Below are 25,753 nucleotides of genomic sequence, written 5' to 3' on the forward strand. Positions count from 1 at the left end.
CTTGCAGTTTCTCTCTCAGCAATACAGTTCAAGAAAGGACAGTGGAAGCAGTGAGGCCCTCCCCCTGAAAACACTCAACCTGGAGATTAGGGGGTGGAGTCTGGGGAGGGTGGAGTTTGGGAAAGGGAAGTATATCAGTGGAGCATAATGCCATAGAGCTAACTCTCTGAAGCTGCCATTTTCTACAGGGAAACTGATATATGTAATCTGGAGAGCAGCTGTAATTCTGTGAAATCCTGCTCAAAGGTTGGCAACCCTACTGCTATTTACTGTGTTGTATTCTATTAGTGATGGTAGTTCATTTGATGTTTTATCATTTTATTCTTTTATCCCTAATCATTTCACTCTTATGATGTCTAACAGTATCTTGTTTTTACTGTTGCCCACCAGAAGTCTTTTTCTACAAGATGGGATGGATAAAGAAATAACTGCATAAGTCACAACGAGACCCTTATTTTCCCCAGCTGCAAAATATTTATTTACTTTAAATTGTTCTACATTTCCCTCTCTCAGCATTTCAATGCCAAAGAATTTCCCTTCAGCTTGCAAAAACATCCTCAAATGTCCACAAAAACAAACACAAGTCCAACGAAAATAATGATTAAAACAGACTTAAAACAGCTTTAAATAACAATAAACTAGCCATGAAAACAAAAGGTTACCAAAGTATAAAGCATCATTAGAAGTAGCAAAAAGATTAATCTTTGATAAATGTTTTAACCTGGAGCCTAAAATTGATAAAAATAGAGATCAGGTTGGTGTCCCCAGAGAGGCATTTTTGCATTTGGTGGATGACTACAGAGATGACTGGGCAGTTTATTTATTTATTTATTTAATATCCTGCTCTCCCTGCCGAAGGCAGGCTCAGGGCGGCTCACAGGTTAGGGTCAAACAATGACCAAACAAAATAAAACATAAGATATAAAACAATTATTAAAACATCAGTATCAGTAGATGCTAGTGCAATAGTTCATACAAACAATTTATGGGCGTTTTCGCACTGACCTTAATCGGCAGCGACGTCCCTCTTCACCACGCAGGATCTGCGCGGATTTCGCACCAATTGCTGCGGAGCACCTGGAAGAGCCGCAAAGTCCCGCGGCTTTTGCGTCGCAAATGTAAAGTTGGTTTTCGGCGAAAACCATTTGCCACGCAAAAGCCGCGGGACCTTGCGGCTCTTCCGGGTGCTGCGCAGCAATTGGTGCGAAATTGGTGAAGAGGGACGTCACTGCCGATTAAGGTCAGTGTGAAAACGCCCTAAATTTCAGTAATGGCAGGGAACTAGTTGGTCGGTAATAGATGTTCCAGAGAGGACCCAGGGTGGCCACAGTGTGGTAAGATAAACCTAGAGTGATGTTTAGATTTATGGGCCTAATCCGTTGCTCTAGATGTTACTGTTATGGGAAAGCATGGTGGAAGAGTGCCGTTTTATAGGCCCCGTGGAACTGTAGGAGCTCTCACAGGGCCCTGATCTCTTCCAGCAGCTCATTCCACCAGCTAGGTGCAGCGACGAAAAAGGCCCTGGCTTTAGTTGACTTGAGCCTGGCTTCTCTGACGCTGGGAACTGTCAACAGGTTTTGAGACCCGGACCGAAGTGCTCGCTAGGGCATATGTGGGGAAAGGCAGTCCCTAAGGTATTCAGGACCCTGGCCATATAGGGCTTTGAAGGTTAAAACCAGCACCTTGAAGTGAATCCGGTTCACTATTGGTAGCCAGTGCAGTGCTTTCAGCACAGGCTGAATGTGTTCCTGTAAAGGAACTCCTATTAACAGCCTGGAGGCAGCATTCTCCACTAGCTGGAGTCGACGGATTAGGGACAAGGGCAGCCCCATGTAGAGGGCACTACAGTAATCCAGCCTCGAGGTGACCGTAGCATGGATCACAGTTGCCAAGTCATTGCGTTCGAGAAAGGGGACCAACTGCCTTGCTATCTGCAGATGGTAGAAAGCTGAATTGGCAGAGGCAGCTACTTGGGCGTCCATTGTTAGAGAGGGATCCAAGAGCACCCCTAAGCTTTTAACCTTGAGCGCCAGCATAAGTTGCACTCCATCAAGGCTCATTAAACGGACCTCCAGTCCCGGACCATGACGGCTTAGATACAGGACCTCCGTCTTCATCGGATTTAATTTCAGTCTGCTCAGCTTGAGCCACTCCACCAAAGCTTGTAATGCTTTGGACAGATCATCCAGGGTGGAGTCAGACTGGCCACCCATCAACAGATAGAACTGGGTGTCATCTGCATACTGGTGACAACCCAGCCCATGTCTCTGGGCAAGAGGGCGCATGTAGATGTTAAATAACATTGGGGAAAGAACCCTCCCTGGGGCACACCACACATAAGTGGGTGTTGTCGGGATAGTTCATCCCCAACTGCCACCCTCTGTCCCCGACCCTGGAGAAAGGAGGAAAGCCACTTCAAGGCCAACTCCTGGATCCCAGCATCGGCGAGGCAACAGGGCAATAGCAGATGATCGACCGTGTCGAACTCCACCAACGGGTCTAAGAGCATCAACACCGCCAAGCCGCCTCTATCCAGGTGCCTCTGGAGGTCATCTGTGAGGGCAACCAGAACCGTCTCTGTCCCATGACCTGGACGAAAGCCGGATTGATGTGGGTTAAGTACGGAAGCGTCATCCAGATAACTCTGAAGCTGCACTGACACTGCCCTTTCAGTAATCTTGCCTAGAAATGGCAAGTTAGACACCGGCCAATAATTTGTCAATTCAGCTGGGTCCAGAGATGACTTTTTAAAAAGGGAGCGAACCACAGCCTCCTGAAGAGGCTGGGGGAAGGTTCCTTGAAGAAGGAACCTGTTGACAATTTCCTGCAGGGGAACCAGTAGCTCCTCCCGGCCAGCTTTTATTAACCAGGAAGGGCACGGGTCCAACCTACAGGTAGTTGGGCGTGCAGTGCAGAGTACTCTGTCAACTTCCTCCAGGCTGAGTGGAGTGAAATAATCCAAAACCTGACTAGAAGACGTGCACGGGGCCTCAAGTTCATTTACTGTTTCCATGGTGGCCGGGAGGTTGCAGAGGAGTGACAAGACTTGATCTGCAAAAAAGTTTGCAAAAGCCTCACAGCCAATGTCCAATTCTCTAGCATTTGGTGTACCAAAAGTAGGGTAGTTAAAGACCGAGTTGTCCTAAACAATTGTGCTGGGCTCAAGTTCGCAAACTGTTGTCTGTCTAGCCTCTGAAAGCAGAAGAACTTTGAGAAGAAGGGCCTCTGACCATTATTAAATATGTCTTCAAAGCTGCTGGGGAAAATCTCACAAACCTCCAGCAACAATTCCTTGAGCAAAGCTGGTCTGTACAACAAATGTTGTACATGCGTGCTCATTGCATTAAAACATTACCATCTTGAAAAAGACATTCAGTTTAAAACTTGGCCTATAATTTTAAACATTTTTGAGACAAACTTTTTCACACTATACAGTTTTGGCATCTGAAGAAGATTCATTGGTATCTAAGGAGATTAATTGGCTGACATCCCAGGAATGACTTGTCGATTTCTGTATTGTTTCTCTTCGGGCCAACACCCATGTGACCTCTTGAAAAAGTCTGTGGAGTAAGACCTCAGTTTTTATTCTTTAGTTTGAAATGGCAACGTCTTAATTGTAAACTGCCTTGAGCCATGAGGAAACGTGGGATACAAACATTTCAATAAGCAAAACATGAATAAATTATAGCAGTAGTTTTTAAAATATATATATTTTTCCTTTCCATACATGTCTTATTTGGGCTGAATCGGATGATGCTTTCTGCCTGAATCTTCTCCCTGTGTGTACTATGGCAAGCAAGATCATACTTTCCAATCATCCATTGTGCATGCTTGCCTTGTTGGTCATTCATTCATGGCTGTAATTATTGACTCCAACCTATTGAGTGTAAAGAGAGCTGAAAAACATCAAGTTCCTTTACACAATGTAGAAATCAGTCATGCTATTTGGACTTGCTTGCACTAGATTTTTCATACATAACGTTCTGTTATAACCTCACACTCTTGCGTAGATACTCTGTGGGACTGGCACACCCACTGATAGCAGTCGGAAGGTGTGATCTTGATCTTAAATCATGAATAGGGAGGAATTCAAGAACTACTGGGCCATAGAGAAGTAGCTGTTTTAGATTTAAAAATGAATATGATAAAATATTATAGTAGAGCATTCCAGATTATTAAAAGTCCATCTCGGTTATTTAAAATGGGAGATCTAGACTTTATTTTGTCACCCAGCAATATGTAATAAGGGAAAAAACAGGACAAGTGAGTGGAAAATGTTTGGCAAGAGAATGGTTAAGTGGTGTCCTCCTGCCCGCCACTACTCCCATGGAAATTGTGGCCCCCCTGCTTTGCAAGAAGAACCTGTCTTTCAAGCTGTGTTGGAAACAGAATGTCTAGTCTTGCTATCAGCTGAAGCCTGAACACACTTGATTAGAAATAATACTCATACTTTTTTTTAAATTCCAGTCTCAGTCATGAGAAATGAATCAACCATCTGTGAATTCTGTGATGATACTAATGCATGAGCTTCCTGGATCACATCAAATATGAAGCTCTGTTTTTAATTGCACATGCTTTGTGAGGGGTGAACTACATGGGATGCTCAGTACTGTATAGATTTTCCTTGTCTAGTTTTGCTTTACAAAATGCAAACAAAAAAATAAATGGGAACTCTCGGCGTAAGATAGAAACCAATTATAAATAAACGAACTGCAGAGGAAAAACCATCAAGATGTTTTATACATAGAAACAAACTATTTAATCAAATAAATTCCAAAGAAATAATGAAGCACATGTCCAGATAACTGCGCATTTCAAAAACTTTATCAGAAACTGCACATTTTGAAAATTTTGTTAGCAATTGACAGGATACTGAGATTCCAACAGTTAAAGCCAACAGCACTGGTACAGTTTTTGAAGCATGCAGTTATCTGGGCACACATCTTAGCTTTTTGGCATATTTGACATCCTGGTCCACTACAGAGAAATTTCCACCCTGAAAGGCTTTGATTTATAAGGAACCAAATTCATTATTCAGAGTGGACTTATGGGCTGTTAATGGTTCTCAAGAGAACCTTTCATTCATGGATATTGGCATTGTGGTGAAGTTTTACATACACAGTTGCAGTGTCTGCAACTTTAAATGTTGCTAAGTGTCTGCGAACATTTCCTGGTTGCCTGAGCTGTCTTGCCAGCTCTGGGTATATGTTTTGTAAATGTGCCTCATTATTTCTTTCGAGTTTATTCAATTAAATAATTGGTTTACAAGAGGAGTCCTGCAAGAAACTTGCAAGGATGGAGCATTCTTCCACCTTTCTCTGTTGCTGGCTGAGTGTGCAGGCTGGGAGGACTGCAAGCAGAGGGAAAACCGGGGGGGGGGGGGGGGGGGAGGAAGCCAGCCCGGGGCCCCTAAAGGTCTGGGGGCCCATAAGCTGGTGGCTGCTTGGCCTATTTGTTAATCCATCCCTGGCTGTAACACCCATGATAGGAGCAATAGGTTTCCTTTTCACTGCCAGATGAGCTTATGTTCCTTTATACTCTATTCTGACCCTTTATATCCTGGGATAACACCACAATGATGCAACAGCACTCTGGGACAATTGCCAGTGAGCATTGTTTCCTTGTTATACAGTGAAGCTTCACAAAATTGAGAACAAGGGGATTGGCTCCGAAAGAAATACTAATGTTTGTTTTTCAGTCACGTACTGATGTATCAGGGTTTCATGTCTGAAACCTTAAGTCTTAGCTCTGAAATTACCATTTTGTTGTTTTTTTGTGTTTTCCTTTTCCATTTTAGAGTGTCAAACTCTAGATACACATTGCCAAGTCCTCATGTTTGCCAAGAAACAGCGCAAGTCATTTGTATCACACATGTGATGCGAGTTTTGGACCTCCCAGTCACACACTGGCTGTTTTCTGTTTGTGACCACAGCATGCAGGGAGAAGTGGCTTTAGTCTCCCATATGCACGTGCTGTTATCACATCCACAGACACCAGCCACGACTGACTGTAGGCCACAACTGCTGTCTGAGCTGGGAGCAAAGAGGCAAGGGTTGCTTCTGGCCTCATGGCCCGGCACTTGGGAAGTGGTTGCTGCTGGCTGTCCTAATGGCTGGGCACTCAAGTCAACAGGTGAGCCAACCTGCTAAGCATGGGTGCTTGAGGTGGGTTCTGACACAGGGTGCTATGTCAGAGCTTGGCAGCAGATTTAAACAGTGTAGGCAGGAGCACTCAGAGTGTTTCGCCCCCTCACCCTTGGCTCGCCCATCCTCCCTCCCTTCTTTTCAGGTTTTTGGTCTGTTTGCAGTTTTAAAGGTTGTATCTTGTAACAGTTTGGGCAGTTTGGGCACTGGGTGGATCTTTTTTGGGTAGGGTTTCCAAGTCCCAGCTTTTTCATTCAAAATCCATTTCAAAAATGACTTACAATGCCTCCCTCTCCGTTTTTCAACGACTGATGTGCTATTCATGTGCCGTTTTTCAGCAACTAATGAATAGCACGTTAGTCGTTGAAAAATGGAGTGAAGCATTGTATGTCATTTTTGAAATGGATTTTGAATGAAAAAGCTGGGCTTCGATAAAGCTTGGAGAGAAACAAGAGAGTGGACCAGTTTGGCCTGTCGCTTTGCTGCTTTTTGCTGGTGCTGTTTAATGCAGTGTTTCCACAAGCAGTTAACCTTAGCAAATTTGAATACTGGGACTATTTTTCCACTCTTCCTGTCTTGTTGATAAAGATTTATGGATAAAAATTTATGCAGCAAATAAATTGAGACGTTTATAACATTTTGGATTATCATCAGAGGATGCACCTTTAAATACTATAGCTGCTTAAGAAGCCGTTCCTCACGGTGCTTTGTGCTTGTTCGCTAGTCCCACCTGGGGACTGGTAGCCCTATTTTTGCAGGGAGACAGGCCTGCATGCCCACCTCCCCATTTGGGGACTCCCTTGAGGGGTCCTGGAGGATCAAACCATTATGTGGCATGCCCAGCTTGAGGACTTTTTGTGGGCTCACCACCAGGTGGCAAAGGGAGCTCCCTTTGCCACCTGGTGGTGAGCCCACAAACAGCCCTCATGTGGCAACCACAATTCTTGCTACTCTGTGGTTTCATTCCCCAGCAGGCAGGCTGGGGGAGTTTGGTCTCATTGGGCAGCAGGTGGGTCACCTGATGTTGGGATCCATCCCCATGCTGCACCAAGGCTCTTTTGACTTGTGAACAATGAAGCTGTAGCCAGTTTCCTTCCACAAAAGCGTTGTATTCTCTCTCCTCTGCATGGTCTCTCCCTCATAGGCCCTGGGCCTGCAAACTCTCCCATGGAACCTGTTGTGTCCTAGGCTCAAATGGGAGAACTGTTACTTTTGGAGGGAACTGTTACTTTTGGAGGGAAGCCGAACAAGCCAGAGCTTGAACTCCACACCAGGGTTCCAGAGAAGGCCTAAGCGTGCCCAATCAGGGGAAGGATTGAAACATAAGTAGCCAATCAACATCCAGGCTCATACTGTACCCTGATAGGCCCTTAGGGCCCTGTAAATAGCCAATCCATGTAGATAGTTAAGGACCAATCAGAAGGGGGCAAGAATTGTATAAAGGAGCGGGAAGTTTGAACAGGTCTCAGTCTGTGTGTGTGTTCCTGAAGTAAAGCTTGCGGAAATCACTCTCCGACTCTGGTCTCTTACTGCGCCGACCCCAGTACTTTACAGAACCACTACTGGCTCCATTGTAAAAATCAATTAGTTATGTAACTATGTGCAAGTTTCGCAGCAGAGACAACAGCCACTACATGGAGAAGTTTGTGGATGTCAAAACAACATATGGAAGAGTAGGCTAAAGATATACTACGTACATGTTGACATTTCTATGGATTAGAAGAAGCGTGGTGAAGTAAAAAGAAACTTTCTGGAAAATAACATAGATCGTTCACCCTGATTCAGCACTCTTCTAATGCACACACAAAGCTTCTTTTTCAAATGTTTGTGATGAAGATTCTCACCTGCCTTCCATCATGTGATATACTGTACACTTACTTGGATTTTCAGTATGAAAACTTCTGCATAACTTTCAAGGCTTCCACAGATACATCTGTGAGAATCCCTCTCCAGAAAATATATAAAGGGAAAACATGTATTCAGGCTTATTCACCTTCAATGGACTGCGTTCATTGGCAATCTCAGGGGCATCATTATTCATGTTAAACTTTGTATTTCCCTTGGGTCTTTTCTTCAGGGCCAACTGTCTTGTTCTGAATTTGAAATCTAGGTGTATTTGGCTTTGGGATTCTACAGTATGCACATAATTACGTCAGCTGTACCTATAATGCCAGACCAAGTTTTCACAGGACACTGTCTCTGTTTTTTTTTCCCCTATAGAAAATCTGTGGTACAAACTACCCTCTCAGCATTGCCTTCATTGTGGTGAACGAATTTTGTGAGCGCTTCTCCTACTATGGCATGAAAGGTGTGTGATGTATCTTTGATCATTTTTCACCGTTTTTTCTGAGGGAAATTAATCTTCCTATGCAACTTTTTTGACTTTAAAACAAAGTTAGAGTCCAGTGGCACCTTTAAGGCCAACAAAGTTTGATTCAAAGTATGAGTTTTCGTGTGCATGCACACTTCCTCAGATACATCAAAATGGAAGGTAACAATTCAGACCTATAGACAGAGGCGGAACAGCAAATTAGCATGTAACATGATGATGTTTTAAGATATGTGGAGAGAAAACAGGAATAGCAAGTTATGTTTATATGGTCAACAGTTGTTTGAATTTAAGGGGGAACAACAGTGAAGCAATAAATATGTCAAAATAGAAGATAAATGTGTAAAAGTATCCTTTGTAATTGTGGAAGGTTAACTTAGACTTTGTTGCTATACTCCATTCCTCTCCTCTCAAGCATAGAGGTAACAAACAGAATCCCCCCACTTTGTTGGGGTGGGGTGCAGTGTTATGTCAGAGATACATTTCAGTTTTTATTGCATTACATTAATATCACCATACCAATAGTGTTCTAACTACTATACCGATATATCAGGGGTGGCCAAGGGTAGCTCTCCAGATGTTTTTTTGCCTACAACTCCCATCAGCCCCAGCCAGCATGGCCAATGGCTGGGGCTGATGAGAGTTATAGGCAAAAAAACATCTGAAGAGCTACCCTTAGCCACCCCTGCAATATATTGTTTTTCAGAGCTGTTATGGCAGAGAAATCTATTTCAATATATTGCATTGCATTGCAATCACTATTTCAATAAACCATTCCAAAAAGAAATATATTAAAATACAGAGGATGTATAGCCCTTCTTGGTGAGGATAAGCTTAGCACATGTAATGACATATGGCTGCGATCAATGAAACGGCGATTAAGACGACTAGAGAGAAAATGGCGACGTACTTGTGACGAAGCTACGAGAACATCTTATAGGTCATTTATGCAGACCTATGAGATGGCAGTCCGGGCCACAAAGAAGACTTACTTTGCGTCCCAGATTGCATCTGCGACCTCGCGCCCAGTGCAATTGTTTAGTATAATTCGGTCATTAACAACTTTACCGCATGGTAAACAAAACATTAGAGAATTGGAAATTGGCTGTGAGGCTTTTGTGAGTTTTTTCGCAGATAAGGTCTCGTCGCTCTGATGCGATCTTCCCGCCATAATTGATACAGTGAAAGAACTTGGGGCACCGAGAACGTCTTCTGGTCCAATTCTAGATTCCTTCAATCCACTCAGCCTGGAGGAAGTCAACAAGATCCTTTTTGCTGTACATCCTATGACCTGTGGGTTGGACTCGTGCCCGTCCTGGCTTATAAAAGCTAGCCAGGCGTTGCTACGTGAACCACTACAAGGTATTGTCAACAGATCCCTGGTGGAAGGGATCTTTCCCACACCTCTTAAAGAGGCTGTGGTCCGTCCCCTCTTGAAAAAAGCATCTGCAGATCCGGCCGTATTGGCGAACTATTGGCTGGTATCAAACCTTCCCTTTTTGGGTAAGGTTATAGAGCGGGCAGTGGCAACTCAGCTACAGGGATTCCTGGAGGACACTTCCGCACTGGATCCGTTCCAGTCCAGCTTTCAACCAGGTCACGGGATGGAGACAGTTCTGGTCGCTCTCATAGATGACCTCATGCGACATCTGGATCGGGGCGGCTCAGCAGTGCTGTTATTATTAGACCTGTCAGCCGCCTTTGATACGGTTGCCCATCAGCTACTGACTAGCCACCTTGCCGACATGGGAATTCAGGGGTCCGCCTTACAGTGGTTGACCTCTTTTCTCCAAGATCGGGGACAAAGGGTGGTGATAAGGGGAGAATCATCCCAAAGGCACCCATGGTGTGGTTCTGTCCCCGATGTTATTCAACATCTATATGCGCCCCCTTGCCCAGATTGTCGGGAGGTATGGACTGGGTTGTCACCAATATGCAGATGACACCCAGCTCTATCTATTGATGGGTGGCCAGTCTGACTGTACCCCGGAAAATCTAGACCTGGCTCTTCAAGCTGTAGCATCTTGGCTCAGGCTGAGTCGGCTGAAGCTGAATCCGATGAAGACGGAGGTTCTCTACCTGAGCCGGGGTGGTCCGGGGGGGAGATCCTTCTGCCGGCTCTTGACTGGGTGTCACTAATACTGGCCCCTAAGGTCAAGAGCTTGGGCGTGCTCCTTGAGCCCTCCCTTACACTGGAGGCCCAAGTAGCAGCCACTATTAGATCCGCCTTTTTTCATCTTCGGCGGGTGCGGCAGTTGGCCCCTTTCCTGAAGCACAACGACTTAGCAACGGTGATCCATGCTACGGTCACCTCAAGAATAGATCACTGTAATGCTCTCTACATGGGGCTACCCTTGACGCTGACTTGGAAACTACAGCTAGTGCAGAACTCTGCGGCATGGCTGTTAATGAGGCTCCCTCGATGGGAGCACATTCGGCCAGTGCTGAAAGAGCTGCACTGGCTACCTATTGTGTTCCGAGTCCATTTCAAGGTGTTGGTATTGACCTTTAAAGCCCTTTATGGCCAGGGACCTGTCTATCTGCGGGACCACCTTTCTCCACATATTCCTCAGAGAACACTGCATTCAGGAACAAAAAATCTATTGTCCATCCCTGGACCAAAGGAGGCTAGGTTGCATTTGACACAAGCTAGGGCCTTCTCGGTGGCAGCACCAGAATTGCGGAATGCTCTCCTGGAGGCCATAAGGGCCCTGCGGGATCTTTCTACTTTCTGCAGGGCCTGTAAGACCAAATTGTTTCAACAGGCCTTTGATATTTAACCGGGAGAGAGCTGCCACCTGACATATAGATCACCGGCTGAAAAAAAGAATCCGCCTGTATTGTACATTGTAGCGATACAGCACCATGAAATGGTTTTTTAAAAATTTAAAATTGTAATTATGTTTTATTGGTTTTTAACTTGTGAAAATGAATGTTGTGAGCCGCCCTGAGTCCACTTGCGAAGAGGGCGGGATAGAAATTTAACGTAATAATAAATAAATAAATAAATAAATAAGAAACCAATATCTCTGTTAAATTCTGTCGGGGTGTTTGTTCCGAGTGTTGTAATAATTTGTAATTCAGCAATTTCTCTTTCCATTGTGTTCCTGAAGTTCCTTTGCAATAAAACAGCTACTTTGAGGTCACCCACTGAATGGGTGGGTGTTCTCCTACAGGTTGAACTATTCTCCTACAGGTTTCTCAGTATTGTGATTACTGATGTTAGATTTGTGTCCATTTATCCTTTAACATATGGTTTGTCCTGTTTGCCCTACATAGAGAACTGAAGGCATTGTTGGCATTTAATGGCATATACAATATTAGAAGATGAGAAAGTGATTGAGTCTGAGATGGCATAGTAGATGTTGTTGTCCAGTAATTGTGTTGTCTGGGTGTATGTGGCAGCAAAGAGCATTTGGGTTTATTGAAAGCTCTGGTACCAGTGCCTATGTTTACTAACTACCAGTGAGAGCCAGTTTGGTGTAGTGGTTAAATGCACTGACTCTGATCTGAGAGAACTGGCTTTGATTCTCCAGTTCTCCACATGCAGCTGCTGGGTGACCTTGAGTCAGCACAGTTCTCACAGAGCTGTTCTCTCAAGAGCAGTTATTTGAGAACTCTCTCAGGCCCACCTACTTTGCAGGGTGTTTGTTGTGGGGAGAGGAAGATAATAAGACTGTAAGCCACTCTGAGACTCCAAGTGAAGGGTAGGGTATAAATCCAATCTCCTCAAATTACATGTTGCATTATTGTGGGTGAGGAGGAGTTTGGGACTGGGGGGGTTGTCTGTGTGTAAGAAAAGGTTTCCCCACCAGTACTTGTGAAAGAGAGCTGTCATTGTTCAGTGGAGGTTTTAAGTTGTTGTTGATACATTGAACTGTTTTGAGTTGTGAGTTGTATATGACCACTAGTGGTGTTCTATTATTGCCTTTTTTGGGCCTGTCTTCTAGCAGGTTTTTTCCAAGCACGGTCGGCCTGTTTACTAGGCAGTTGCCTAGGGTGCTAGCAGGGTGGGGGCGCCGAAATCGGCCCTCCCCATGCCCTAGACAAATGGCTAGCTTGTCTCTTCCTCCACCCACCCACCCCTTCCCCTCCTCCACAGCTTGCCTGCCTTGCCTCCTCCCCATCGCTTCCCTCTTCATCCACCCGCCCCCTCCCCATCACTTCCCTCTTTGTTGCTTCCCTGTTCATCCATATGCCCTGCCTCCTCCCCATCGCTTCCCTCTTCGTCCACCTACCCCTTCCCCGTCACTTCTCTCATCATTGTTTTCCTGTTCGTCTGCTTCCCTCTCCGCCCAAACCCTCCCCATGGCTTCCCTGTTCGTCCACCCACCCCACCTCCTCCCCATCACTTCCCTGTTCATCCACCCATTGCTTCCCTCCCCTTTTCTTCCATGTTCATCCACCTGCCCCTCCCCCTCCCAGTTGCTTCCCTCTTTGTCTGCCTGCCCATCCCGCCTGCTCCCTGTTGCATCCCTCTCCTTCCAGTCACTTCTCCTCTTCATCTGCCATGTGGGCAATGGGGCACCGCACCACAGGGCACCGCCACAGAGGGGGGCGGCAAGTGGTGAGTCTGCCTGGGCACCATGCACCCCAGGGCCGGACTTGTCTCCAAGTACCATTCTAGCTTTGTTAATCTGTTTCCTGACTTCATCAGGTGGATATTTTCATTCCAAAAAGGTTTGTTGTAGATCCCCCAGGTGGGAATCTCTGTAGGAGGAGAGCAGGTGCGACTGTTGCGTAGAGCCTGGCTGTATACAATGGATCATTTGGTATGTTTAGGAGGGTAGCTGGAGAAATATACTGTAGGTATGTTTGTCAGTCTGTATATTTCCAGTATAAGGTGGTATCCATGCATCCATTGTGTATTCTTACAGTAGTGTCCAGAAAATGTATTTCTTGCATAGATTGGTTCATTGTCAGATTGATGATGAAGTGAAAATTATGGAATGCCTGGTGGAATATGTCAGGGCTTATTTACCATCAAGGCTTTTTTTTGTAGCAGGAACTCTTTTGCATATTAGGCCATATACCCCTTTGTCACACAGCAGGGGCCTAGGAGGGCCTTCTACTGGCTGCCACCACTTTGGTAGGGGTCTATATGGAAGGGCTCAGAGCACCCAACCACCCTTGTCTTTCTTATTAATAAATACCTCTTAACTGTGACTAAGGAGACGTGAGAACCCAGGCAGTATAACAACAAAAGAAGTTTATTATTAGTGCTCTAAAAACAATAAGTGGGTTATAAAGATTTAGTGCTATAGTGAATATGAAAAAGTAAAGGTTGGGGCAAATAAACAAAAAACCCTGATGCATTTAGGTAGACAGTCCCTGTTCTAATACCAAAACTCACCCCCTTGGGTAAGGGATCCTCCTACTGCCTGTTCCGGCGCTCCTTCTCTGACTGCAACCTCTCTGCCTGCAGCCTCTTCAGGAAAGAACACACCCTGTCTGTGCTTGGCCCTTTTTATGCTCTCCTCCCAGGTCCCACCCCTCTCTGGGCTAGTTTCCCTCCAAAACTTTGCCACCCAATCAGAAGGACAGAGGGGATCCTGGGAAATGTAGCCTTTAGTAATAACTCTGAGGCAGGCTTCCACGGAGACTGTACGCCTCACTAGGCCCAGGATCATGACACCCCTAATGTAGTCGATCCTCCTGGAGTTTACAATAAACCCTGTATTAAAACCCCTGTAAGCTCTTGGAGGATTGGCTACATCAGCAGGCTTGCCAATCCCCAGGTCACAGCGGAGGTTCTTCCCAGGCTCCTTCCCACTCCCAATCAGCTGGCCGGCGGGCGGGAAACCCCGCCCCCACAGACACAATGTGCCTTCCCACCTCTGGAGGCTTCAGACTTGGAAAAGCTTTCTCTTGGGATGGTGTGTCTGTGTCTTTAAGGCTGAATGGGGATGGGGGCAGAACAACATGGCTGCTCCCAGTGGCTGTGAAAGCAACCCAGACCCTCTCTTGGTTGCACATTCTTTTCAGCGGTCGATGCACAGGAAAGGTAAACTTGAACCTTTGATTGCTCTGTGTTAATTTGAAGAAGTTGGAAGTTCAGCAACTCATGAGTAGAGATGCCAAACCCCTGCTTCAGAGTCGTCAGAAACGGGGGGAGGGAAATGTCTGCTGGGCACTTCAGTATTCCCTATGGGTATAATGGAGAATTGATCTGGGGGTACCTGGGGCTCTGAAGGGGCTGTTTTTTGAGTTAGAGGCACCAAATTTGCAGCATAGCATCTGATGACTCTTCTCAAAATGCTCTCCAAGTTTCAAAAAGATTAGATCAGGAGGTCCAATTCTATGAGCCTCAAAAGAAGGTGCCCCTATCCTTCATTAGTTCTAATGAAATTCTGTAGAAAAAGAGGTGCTGGAGCTCATTAGCACAATTCATTTACATATCTCATTTGCATATACCACACACCCCTGACATCACCGGAAGGTGCACTAAATTATATCAACTTCAGCATCTACCTTAAAATGCTTCTTGAATTATAATTGTCATAATAAAACCTTACTCCCATCATCCTTTTTAAATTACTTTCTCCTATGTGGCCAGAGTGGCATGATGAAGTTTTCCATCTATCAGCTTTATGTGTTTTGGTTATTTTCCCATTTTATGTGAGGAAAATATTAGAAAGTTTGTCAAATCTTAAGAGTTCAGCAAAATTCTCACAGGGGGTTTAAACAATGGAGCCAAGAAGCAAGTATTCAGGGTGGGGGGAGGGGGAGAGAAAGAAAGAGCACAATAAAATTTAGAGGTGAGCCCCTGCCCAAAATGAGGCCTGGTAAGAAGGAATCATTGTATGTTCACTTTACAAATGAAACCATGGACCTGTACCTAGATAACTACAGGGTTTGAATTTATTATTATCATTTTATTACAAAATGCCTTCCTGCCCCCACATGGGCCACCAAAGCAGCTAACAAATTAGAACATACATAGTAAAATCATATTCTAAAACCATTTAAAACCAGTCCACTTACATTCAAAAAACACACATAATTAAAAGAATTAAAAACCGAGCTTAAATACATACAGACATAAAATAACAATTAAAACACTAGACAGGAAGGAAGGATCACTGATGGAATGAATGTAAAACAAAACAAAAAAGTCTTCATCTGCTGGCAGAAGACAGCAACAGAAAAGGACAGACAAATGTTCACTGTAACTTGTGGGCAGGGCTTTAGTTGAAGGGAATCTATAATAATAATAATAATAACAATAATAATAATAAATTTTTATTTATATCCCGCCCTCCCTGCCAAGGCAGGCTCAGGGCGGCTTACAAGACATGATACATATACCATGATATAACAATAAAATACAATAAAATACAGTTAAATATAGGTTTATAAATTTAGTTAAATAAATAATTTAAAACCGATATAAATTAATGGTGCTCGCTAGCAGAATGGAGTCATTGGATCCACCTTTGTGAGACTGAGGCCTAGAGTTGTCAGCTTTCTTCTTGATACAGGCTCTGCGTGTTTATTAATAGCAGTACACCCTAAAATTCAGTAATGGCAACAACTCAATTGTTGCAGCTCCACGTCAGTGAAAACTAAATCTCTTCAATTTGTGTCTACCATAATATTTGGTGTAAGAATACAGTGGAACAGTATGCTTATCTTTTTGAAGCTAAATGAGTCTATCTTTAGTCAGTGCCTGGATAGGAGATCTGGAAACCCCGTGTTCATCATCTTGAGTTTACTGATTGATTGATTGATTGATTGATTGATTGATTAGAGAGCCGGAGGAGGGGGCGGTGATATTATTGGTGGTCTCGCAACAACTGTTGTCATACTTTGAACCTGACGTATTTATTTACCTAAGTAAATTCTTTCTCTCTTTTTACCTCAGCTGTTTTGACTTTGTACTTCCTTTACTTCCTCCACTGGAATGAGAATACATCTACTTCAGTGTACCATGCCTTCTCTGGTTTGTGTTACTTTACACCGGTTATTGGAGCATTTATCGCCGACTCTTGGCTGGGAAAATACAAGTAAGGATGAAATGCATGTATATAGACTTTTTGCTATTAAGCAGAAGTTACAGCTCTCACAACCATTTTATGAACAAGTATTGCTAGTTTTAAAACATTTGCCTTAGTTTGCCATTGAATTACAGTGTAGTGTCTCATGAGTATAACCTACATCCCAGCATACTTTGTTATATTTAGATGTGTCAGGATCCGTGTTCTGTCTCCTGTCATGTTTTTCTTTGTGCTGTTATCTTGCTATGCAGAATGTTATGCCTTTGTGCAGGTTATTGGGCCTGCCCCCCTGTGGAGACATTGTGGGAATGTGGGGGCCTCTCTTATACCATCTGGCTGAGAATGACTTTCGTTTCTCAAGATGTAAGAGGCTGGGATCTTGGTGATCTGTGTTATAGTTAGATATTTGAAGCTATGGGGGAGGGGGGGGAGAAGCCTGTGCTTTTTGGAATTACTTAACAGTCTCTATGCCTGTTGCCCTCACTTCAGGCAAGACCTCTCTAAGGGAAAAGTCTGCACTTGTAACATTTCAATAAAGCTTTCCTATGTCTTCATAGTTGAGGTCTACCTGAGTGTTACTTGGCAAAACCTCACAAAATGTCATAAATCTGTTAAGTGATTGTTTTCATCACACTGCACTTTTGTACATCCTTTCATTGATTGGAAATAAATTCCATCGAAAGAAAGAAAGAAAGAAAGAAAGAAAGAAAGAAAGAAAGAAAGAAAGAAAGAAAGAAAGAAAGAAAGAAAGAAAGAAAGAAAGAAAGAAAGAAAGAAAGAAAGAAAGAAGTGCCATCTTAAATAGATTCAGATGGGTAGCTGTGTTGGTCTGAAGCAGCAGAACAAAGTTCAAGTCCAGTAGTACCTTTAATATAATAAAATTTTATTCAAGGTGTAAACTTTTGTGTGCATGCACACATCTTCAGATACATTGAAATGGAAGTTAGCAATTCATACATACAGGTAGAGGTAGGAAACAGTGAATTTTAGGGGAAAACATAATGAAGGAAATCAATATATCAGAATCAGAGAATGATAGGCAAATACACCCTTCTTATTTGTGGAATGCTGAGAGTAATTAACTGAGGCCCTATTTTTATGCTCCATCCATCTCTTCTCAAGCATGGAGACAACAGGACAGCATCCTCTTATATGCCCCCCCCTTGAAATTAAACCCAAATAAATGGTGACCTTTTAAACTAAGCTTGTTATTCCAGTTTGGTACTTGCATCTATTAAATACTTTTATTTTGCTGGATGCTAATTTGTTGCTCACCTTCTACCTATATGTATGGACTGGTAAGTTCTATTTCAATTTATCTGATGAAGTGTGCATGCACACGAAAGTTTACACCTTGAATAAAATTTTGTTGGTCTTAAAGGTGCCACTGGACTGGAACTCTGCTCTTATCCTAAACAGAGTTACTCCTAAATCCATTGTCATTAATGGGCTTGGAAGGTTGTAAGAGCTCAGGGCTGCAATGTAGAACAAAATAGGAGTCAATAGCACCTTTAAGACCAACTTAGTTTTATCCAGAACGTAAGCTTTCGTGTGCTCTAAGCACACTTCATCAGACGAGGAATCCAGCACAATGAGCAGAGCCACACACAGCTGGTAGGCAATGGCTCAGAATGTAAAATGGTACAGATTTAAGATCCAATGACAGAAGAGTAAAATTATCTGGTAGGCAGTGGTTTAGAATGTAAAATGGTACAAATATAAAATCCAATGACAGAATAGTAAAATTAACAAATTGAGCAAACCTTTGATCTGAGTAGCATGAGCATGCGAAAGCAACAAAACTGTAGTATGTCAAAATGTGAGAGTGTCTGTTAATGACACTATTGTTATAAACCTGGGCCAAAAGGAAGGAACAATGTATGTGTATTTGATTCTGGTTCCCGTCTAACAGTGCCCATACCAGGCAACCAAGGCTGTGTGCACATGGCCCTTTATCCACTCTTGTAAGGAATATCTTTGGAATCTGATATTGGCATCAATTGCTATTTAAAATAATTGCATTATTGTCCATGGTTAAAAGTTGTTTCTCAGGTTTTAAAGACCTCCCCCCTCACTTCATGTTAATTCCTATGAGCTCTTACACAACTCTGATGCCTTCCTCATGCATTGTCCCACTCTTCATTTCAAAAACCCCTAGTGGTATGAACGGTTAGCATCTCTTTACCCTCCTTGAGGCATTAACACAAAGGAACCATCATGTCCTTAAATGAGTGTTTGTCTCTCTGCCCCAGCAGGGCCATAGCCAAGATTTTTTGTTTAGTGGGGAATTTAGGGAGGCCAGAGAAAGAGAGGGAGGGAGGGTGGAAATAAAGCAACTTTAAATGCATTCTCCAAGCCTTCCCCATCCCCCACGCACCCAGCTTGGCTTGGAGAAGGCCAAATGGCTTCTCCCAGCTTGCTTGCTCCCTTTGTCTCACCTCCACACCCTGAGCTCCTGGATCCAAGATCAGCCTGCATCAAGAAGGTCTCCCCTCCAATCACAGGCAGACCCCACTTGGAGGCTTCTCTTGCCAACTGCCGGGCAAGGGAAGCTGGCTCCGGGATCTGCATGGGGTGGGGAAGTCTCTCCCTGCCACACACAGACCCTGCTTGGAGACTTCTCTTGATGGTTTAAATCTGCCGGGCAAGAGAAGCTGACCCCAGGATCTGTGCGGGGTGGGGAAGTCTCTCCCCATTGCACACAGGCTGTGTCACAAGGCTTCTCTTGCTCAGCAGTTTGGAATTGAAAGCTGCGACTGGGACCCTGACCTTGGAAGTGTTGGGGCTGAGACCCTGGGGCCCCCACCGTAGCTACGGGCTTGTCCTCAGGAACCTTGCACATGCCATATTTCATTCTCTCCCCCTTCACTTTACTTGGGGTTCTAATTGATGCCCCATTCGTCCTTTTAGTCAAACTTCAAATCTTCTTTTTTTAATGGAATGGGTTGAAAACTCTAGAACAATCAAGTCCGTTATTGTAAATGAATAAAAGTATAAAGCAGCTCAGCTTAGAAAGCAAAATTGTACAGTTTTTCAATGTTCCTGCTTCTGACTCCTAATGTGTAGGCATGTTGGAGGATATTAGGGTAGCCAGTGTTGTGCAAAAAAATCCTGTTCCTTTAATAGAGACTTAATGGATGCTATTTGCTAGGTGATGTTATTTTCCTTTATGGAATGAAAAGTTTCAGCTGCCCATTTCAGGAACTTACATTTCTATTAAAGGAACAAACATTTTTTTCCCCAGGTCTGTAAGCAACCCTGTGCATAAATGATACGGTGCAGCTTTTTTCTGAGGATGGAGAGTGACTGAATCTTAATCTGGTCTCTCCCACCCCCCATCCCCCGCCAAACAACTGATAGGTGGTATTCTGGCATTCCTTAGAAAGCTACATAATCCGGGTCTGGCAATTGGATCAGGTCAGACAATAGATGCAGCTGGATTGAAATCTCTGTGTTGAATTTTTGCCATTGCATAGTTATAAATGGTGTGATCCTGTTTTTAGGTAAGATGATATTGGATTCTCCAGTGTTTGGTACAATTTAGAAACTCCAAAAATTTTGTGTTTACAGTAAGGGAAGTAGGTATTGCACCTCTTATGGGGAGGCTACAAGGTTTTTTTGTTTGTTCATTTAAAAAAAAAAAGACAGATAAATAGTCAGACCCCAAACTCGTGCAGTTGAAAAGAAAAGGCCTTTGGCTCTGGTCGATGCCAGGTTGGTCACCCTATGTAGCCAACAGATGGCTCTGGTTTGAAACTTTCTGTGTTGAATAATAGTCAATACTACAATGTTGGAGTATAATTCAAATAACATTAGAGGCATTTGAACACTTAACTATAAATTACCTTCACCCGCCTGGAGGCTCTATATGCATTGATGGGAGACATCTACATTTCTCCACCGATTCAAATAGCATCCCTTGGTGCAGTTTCCCATTGGAAAAATGGCAGGGAAGGAAGGCTTCAGCCTCCTCAACTCATATGCCATGGTCCTGATCCAAATGGACCCATGTGTGCCTGAGATTAAATTCCCAACAGAGATTGTATGATACGCATGAACACATGAAGTTGCCTTATACTGAATCAGAGTCAATATTGTCTACTCAGACTGGTGTCAGGCAGAGATCCTCCACATCACCTCCCACCTAATCCTTTTAACTGGAGATGCCAAAAACTGAACCTTGGGCTTCGTGCATGACAAACAGATGCTCTGCCAAACAGATGCTCTGCCACATGCCAAACAGATGCTCTGTCCTTCCTATTTTTATCAAGAGCGTACAGAAAATTTTGACATATAGTGAAATAAATTGTACCCATTTCACATTATCTGGCATGCATCCATGGACAATAGCATAGAACACAATTTATTTATTTTATTAAATTTTATTGGATTTATATCCCGCCCTCTCTGCCGAAGCAGGCTCAGGGCGGCTCACAACAGTAAAAACATGTACAGATATTAAAAATTAACTAATTAAAACCTTAAACAATATAACAATTAAAACATTTTAAAAACAATTTGGTGCTAATAATAATAATACATTCCAGTAATTTCAGTCTTCTTGAGTATCTTCATATGTGGCTATCCATTAAAAGCAAGTTGAAATAAAGCTGTCTTGCAAGCCTTGCGAAACTGGGCAAGGTCCCGCAAGGCTCATGCTTCTTCCGGTAGTTGGTTCCATCAAAAGGGGGCCACTATAGAGAAGGCCATCTCCCGAGTGATCTTCAGTCTTGCCTCCCTCAGCCCAGGGATCGATAACAGGTTCCGTGTCCCTGATCTGAGTACCCTCTGGGGAACAAATGGGAAGAGACGGTCCCTAAGGTAGACAGGTCCTCGGCCATATAGGGCTTTAAAGGTAATAACCAGCACCTTGTAGCAAATCCGTTACACTATTGGTAGCCAGTGCAGTTCCCGCAGCCCAGGCTGTATGTGCTCCCGCATGGGGAGCCCCAATAACAGCCTAACCGCTGCATTCTGCACCAGCTGCAGTCTCCGGATTTGAGATAAGGGCAGCCCCATGTAGAGGGCATTACAGTAATCCAATCTCGAGGTGACCGTAGTGTGGATCACAGTTGCCAGGTCGCCGCGGTCGAGGAAAGGGACCAACTGCCTTGGCCGCCTTGCCCACAAACCATCAAACACTCTTTGAAACATGACTAAAATCAGCCCCTTCTGCTTTTTATTAGGAATGATCCAGGTGACCCATGAAACCACCATAATCAGGGGAGAGGTGAAGCCATCAACCACAGCCATGTATGTCAGAATTGTCTCCCCAGTCTGTTCAGTCATATTTTTCCCACAACCATGTGGGAGAATTACACTTCTGGTGGACAGTGGGAAATAAAGAAATGCTTGTACCTTTCCTGTCAGAAAACACAGGCACACATTCCATTTTCAGATTATAAATCAAGGCACTGGATTTGGCTGATAGTGTTTTCTAACTTTCTCTCTGTTTTCCTTCACAGAACAATCATTTATCTCTCCATCGTGTATGTGATTGGACATGTGATCAAGTCATTTGCGGCCATACCAATGGTGGGAAACCAGATTGTTCATGTGTAAGTAGCGGTAAGACGGACGGCAGTGTTTTGATAACATGATTATTAATTGTATTACTTTATAGAGCATTTAAACGCACATTATTATAAGCATTGTGTGAGGTCTTTTTATTTTGGAACAATATATGGACTTTTATCACTATCCTATCTGGACATCGAAACACTGAAAGGTGCCTGCCGGTGCCTTATGCTAGAAAATTCAGTCACCTTGTGATGAGGCTACAATGCGTCCAGCTTTGTTCCAGTAGTGCCCCCCCCCAATTCAGTAACCTAAGCAAGGATATTGCTGAGAAAACTGCACTTTTTCCAGAAATCAGCTCACAAACAAGCAGCAAGTGAATCTGTATTCAGATCCAAAAATTGAAACAGCCATTTTTAATCCTCTAAAATTTAATTTTATTCAAATCTGCAAATGTGTGTGTGTGTGGGGGGGCAGTGTTTTAATGGTTTTTAAAAATGGGTTTTCTCTGATCAGTGAGAAAATATTCAGCTCTTGGAAAATGGAAGGCGCGTGTAGGCAAGTAACGAGAGTCCACCCAATTGAACCCCTGCAGAATCTGAATATCAAAACTGGTTACCATGTGGTAAAGTTTTCCTGCCTATATCAGTTCATGCCAGCTGAGACAGGGAAAGTGGCCCCAATTCACAAGGCAAATGGTACTATGACTGGAGACAGGGATTCATCACAGGGTGGCTGATTACCATCGTGAATGTAATAGATAGGGCAGCTCCCAGTTATTGATTATAAGATTGGTACATTGGTCATCACTGTCTCCACTGCTAAAGTGCTTTAAAGCCCTATATGGCCTAGGACCTGTCTACCTTAGGGACCGTCTTTCCCCACACGTTCCCCAGAGAGTACTACGCTCGGGTTCACAAAACCTGTTGGTAGTCCCCGGGCCAAAGGAGGCCCGTCTAAAATCCACCAGGGATCGGGCCTTCTCAGTAACGGCACCTTATTGGTGGAACCAGCTGCCGGAGGAGGTGCGGGCCCTGCGGGACCTAGGGCAGTTCCGCAGGGCCTGTAAGACAGCCCTCTTCCGGCAGGCCTATAATACTGACTGACAAGGAAATCTTTTGGATGGAACAAAATGCATCTGTAGACCGCCGGTTTTTATCTATCTTGCTTTTATTAATTTATGGTTTTAATTTTACTTGTAAGTGTTTTAAATTGTAGTATTTGAATTATCATGTTGTAAGCCGCCCTGAGACACTTCGGTGCGAAGGGCGGGGTATAAATCCCAATATAAATAAATAAATAAATAAAAGTCATGCCTAAACTGATGACTTCTGTGCAGAACAAGGCACTTTCTTCTAAGTAAGAATGGACTACCAAATCTTGTGGTATTCAGTTCCTCTGCGTTCTTTGGAATTTTTCCATAGTTTTGGCCCAGTTTCAGAAAGGGCATGAATGATTTCACTGAGACATCTCAATACTTAATTTTCATTTTTGTTTCATACAAAATTCAAGAATGTAACGCTTGTCTAAAATATGGTAGAATCCTTGCAACCTGCATTTTGCTTATATGGGCAGCGCCACTTAAAATTTTGTTGCAAATGTACCACAGGACAGTTTTGTTGCAAATGTACCAAAGGACAGGACTAGCTCATAATAAGTGGGGATTTCTGTGCCTTTTGTTTTCTTAAGCATCTGATCGTTCAGTAATCTGAAAATTACCCCATGAAGCAACTGGTAATATGTTTCAGGTGACCCAAATTTTGCAATACAAGTAGCCCTATTGCTGTTAAAATTTTTCTTCTCATCTCTAACTCCTAGTTTATTGCAACTTCCTTTTCATTCACAGTATATTTAAAGGTTCAGGCTTCTTAAGAACATAAGAGAAGCCATGTTAGATCAGGCCAATGGCACATCCAGTCCAACATACATATATATATATATATATATATATATATATATATATACACACACACACACACACACACTGTGGCTAATAGCCACTGATGGACCTCTGCTCCATATTTTTATCTAAACCCCTCTTGAAGGTGGCTATGCTTGTGGCTGCCATCACCTCCTGTGGCAGTGAATTCCAGATGTTAATCACCCTTTGGGTGAAGTACTTCCTTTTATCCGTTTTAACCTGTCTGCTCAGCAATTTCATCGAATGACCACGAGTTCTCGTATTGTGAGAAAGGGAGAAAAGTACTTCTTTCTCTACTTTCTCCATCCCATGCATTATCTTGTAAACATCTATCATGTCACCCCACAGTCGACGTTTCTCCAAGCTAAAGAGTCCCAAGCGTTTCAACCTTTCTTCATAGGGAAAGTGTTCCAGCCCTTTAATCATTCTAGTTGCCCTTTTCTGGACTTTCTCCAATGCTATAATATCCTTTTTGAGGTGCGGCAACCAGAACTGCACACAGTACTCCAAATGAGACCACACCATCGATTTATACAGGGGCATTATGATTCTGGCTGATTTGTTTTCAATTCCCTTCCTAATAATTCCCAGCATGGCGTTGGCCTTTTTTATTGCAAACACACACTGTCTTGACATTTTCAGTGAGTTATCTACCACGACCCCAAGATCTCTCTCTTGGTCAGTCTCTGCCAGTTCACACCCCCATCAACTTATATTTGTAACTGGGATTCTTGGGCCCAATGTGCATTCTTATATTTTAATAACTTCAAATGAACTCTTGATGTGATCAAAGATAGCCTGAGCTTTTATCTTAAGTATTCCCTGGAGGAGACCCACATTTTTCCTTTAAAAGATATTCTGGATAGTTTCTAGCTGCAAAAGACATGTTCTTAAAGCCCCACCTGGTGCTTCAAATGCCTTCATACGGGTGGAAACTGGCACGATCACCTCACAGGTTCGCTTATGTATTGCTGTCTTTCTATTTTGGTATAAATTAATAACCAAACTTATTGGATTAATGAGCCTGATAATGAAAGACTCTGTGACACCTTACTGGGTTAAAGAAACTGAACCTAAATTAGCTTACTATGTGCTTTGTAAGCAGTTTATGATGCAGTTGGAAGGTAGTTCAGTTGAACCCTTCCTTAAACAAAGAATTCTAGACATTGGACGACAACAAAACTTGTCTCAGGTTAAATGTTATCTTTCAGGTACAGAAAACTTGAATGGAATAGTTCTGATGCAATACTTGCAGAATTTAGATAAACCTGATTACAGAAAAGCCTTCATGCTCATGAGGGTGAATATGCTTCCTTTGGCAGTCACTGAAGGCAAATATAAAAGGCGCCCCTATTTGCAGAGATGGGAGGACAGAGATGAGAGAGCACATTCTCTTTGAATGTAAACTTTATCAGAACATTTGTTCGGCTTATATTGTTCCTATTTGTGACCAATTCCCAGGGAAAGATTCTATTTTTTATTTAGATAAGATTTTAGTCAATAGGAATCAGGAAATTACTATGAAGGTGGCAACATTTGCTGTACAGGCTATGCCTCCACAAACAATTAACTGATAAATATTTACGAAATATTTTAATCAACTTTGTTTTATAACTAGAAATGGAAACCAATTTTTTATGTATAATATTTTATACTGTGCCCAAGCTGAATTGTATACTTTGGTTTCTCTAATGCAGCTTGTTACTCCCCCCCCCCCCTCTTTTTTGGATGGGTCTTTGACCGTATTAAACTTGACTTGACTTGAAGTATTTTCTGATTCCATCTCCAAATTTCTGCTCCATACAGAAGCTGTGCAACAACCTTGCCCTGAAAGATCTTTAGGGCC

At 43.3% G+C, this 25,753-nt stretch overlaps 1 protein-coding gene across 4 annotated transcripts in view; it reads left to right on the forward strand.

Moving 5' to 3' along the window:
• SLC15A2 (solute carrier family 15 member 2) overlaps window positions 1-25,753 on the forward strand; it is a 144,937-nt gene that overhangs the window by 21,648 nt on the left and 97,536 nt on the right. For all 4 annotated transcript variants that reach the window (XM_060261865.1, XM_060261866.1, XM_060261864.1 and 1 more), the window contains 3 exons: window positions 8,364-8,451; window positions 16,337-16,478; window positions 21,935-22,027. In XM_060261865.1, coding sequence (XP_060117848.1) covers window positions 8,364-8,451; window positions 16,337-16,478; window positions 21,935-22,027 — 323 coding nt within the window. The remainder of the gene's footprint in view (window positions 1-8,363; window positions 8,452-16,336; window positions 16,479-21,934; window positions 22,028-25,753) is intronic.

The sequence above is a fragment of the Heteronotia binoei genome, chromosome 21 (genome assembly GCF_032191835.1).
Source record: "Heteronotia binoei isolate CCM8104 ecotype False Entrance Well chromosome 21, APGP_CSIRO_Hbin_v1, whole genome shotgun sequence".
Taxonomy (NCBI): domain Eukaryota; kingdom Metazoa; phylum Chordata; class Lepidosauria; order Squamata; family Gekkonidae; genus Heteronotia; species Heteronotia binoei.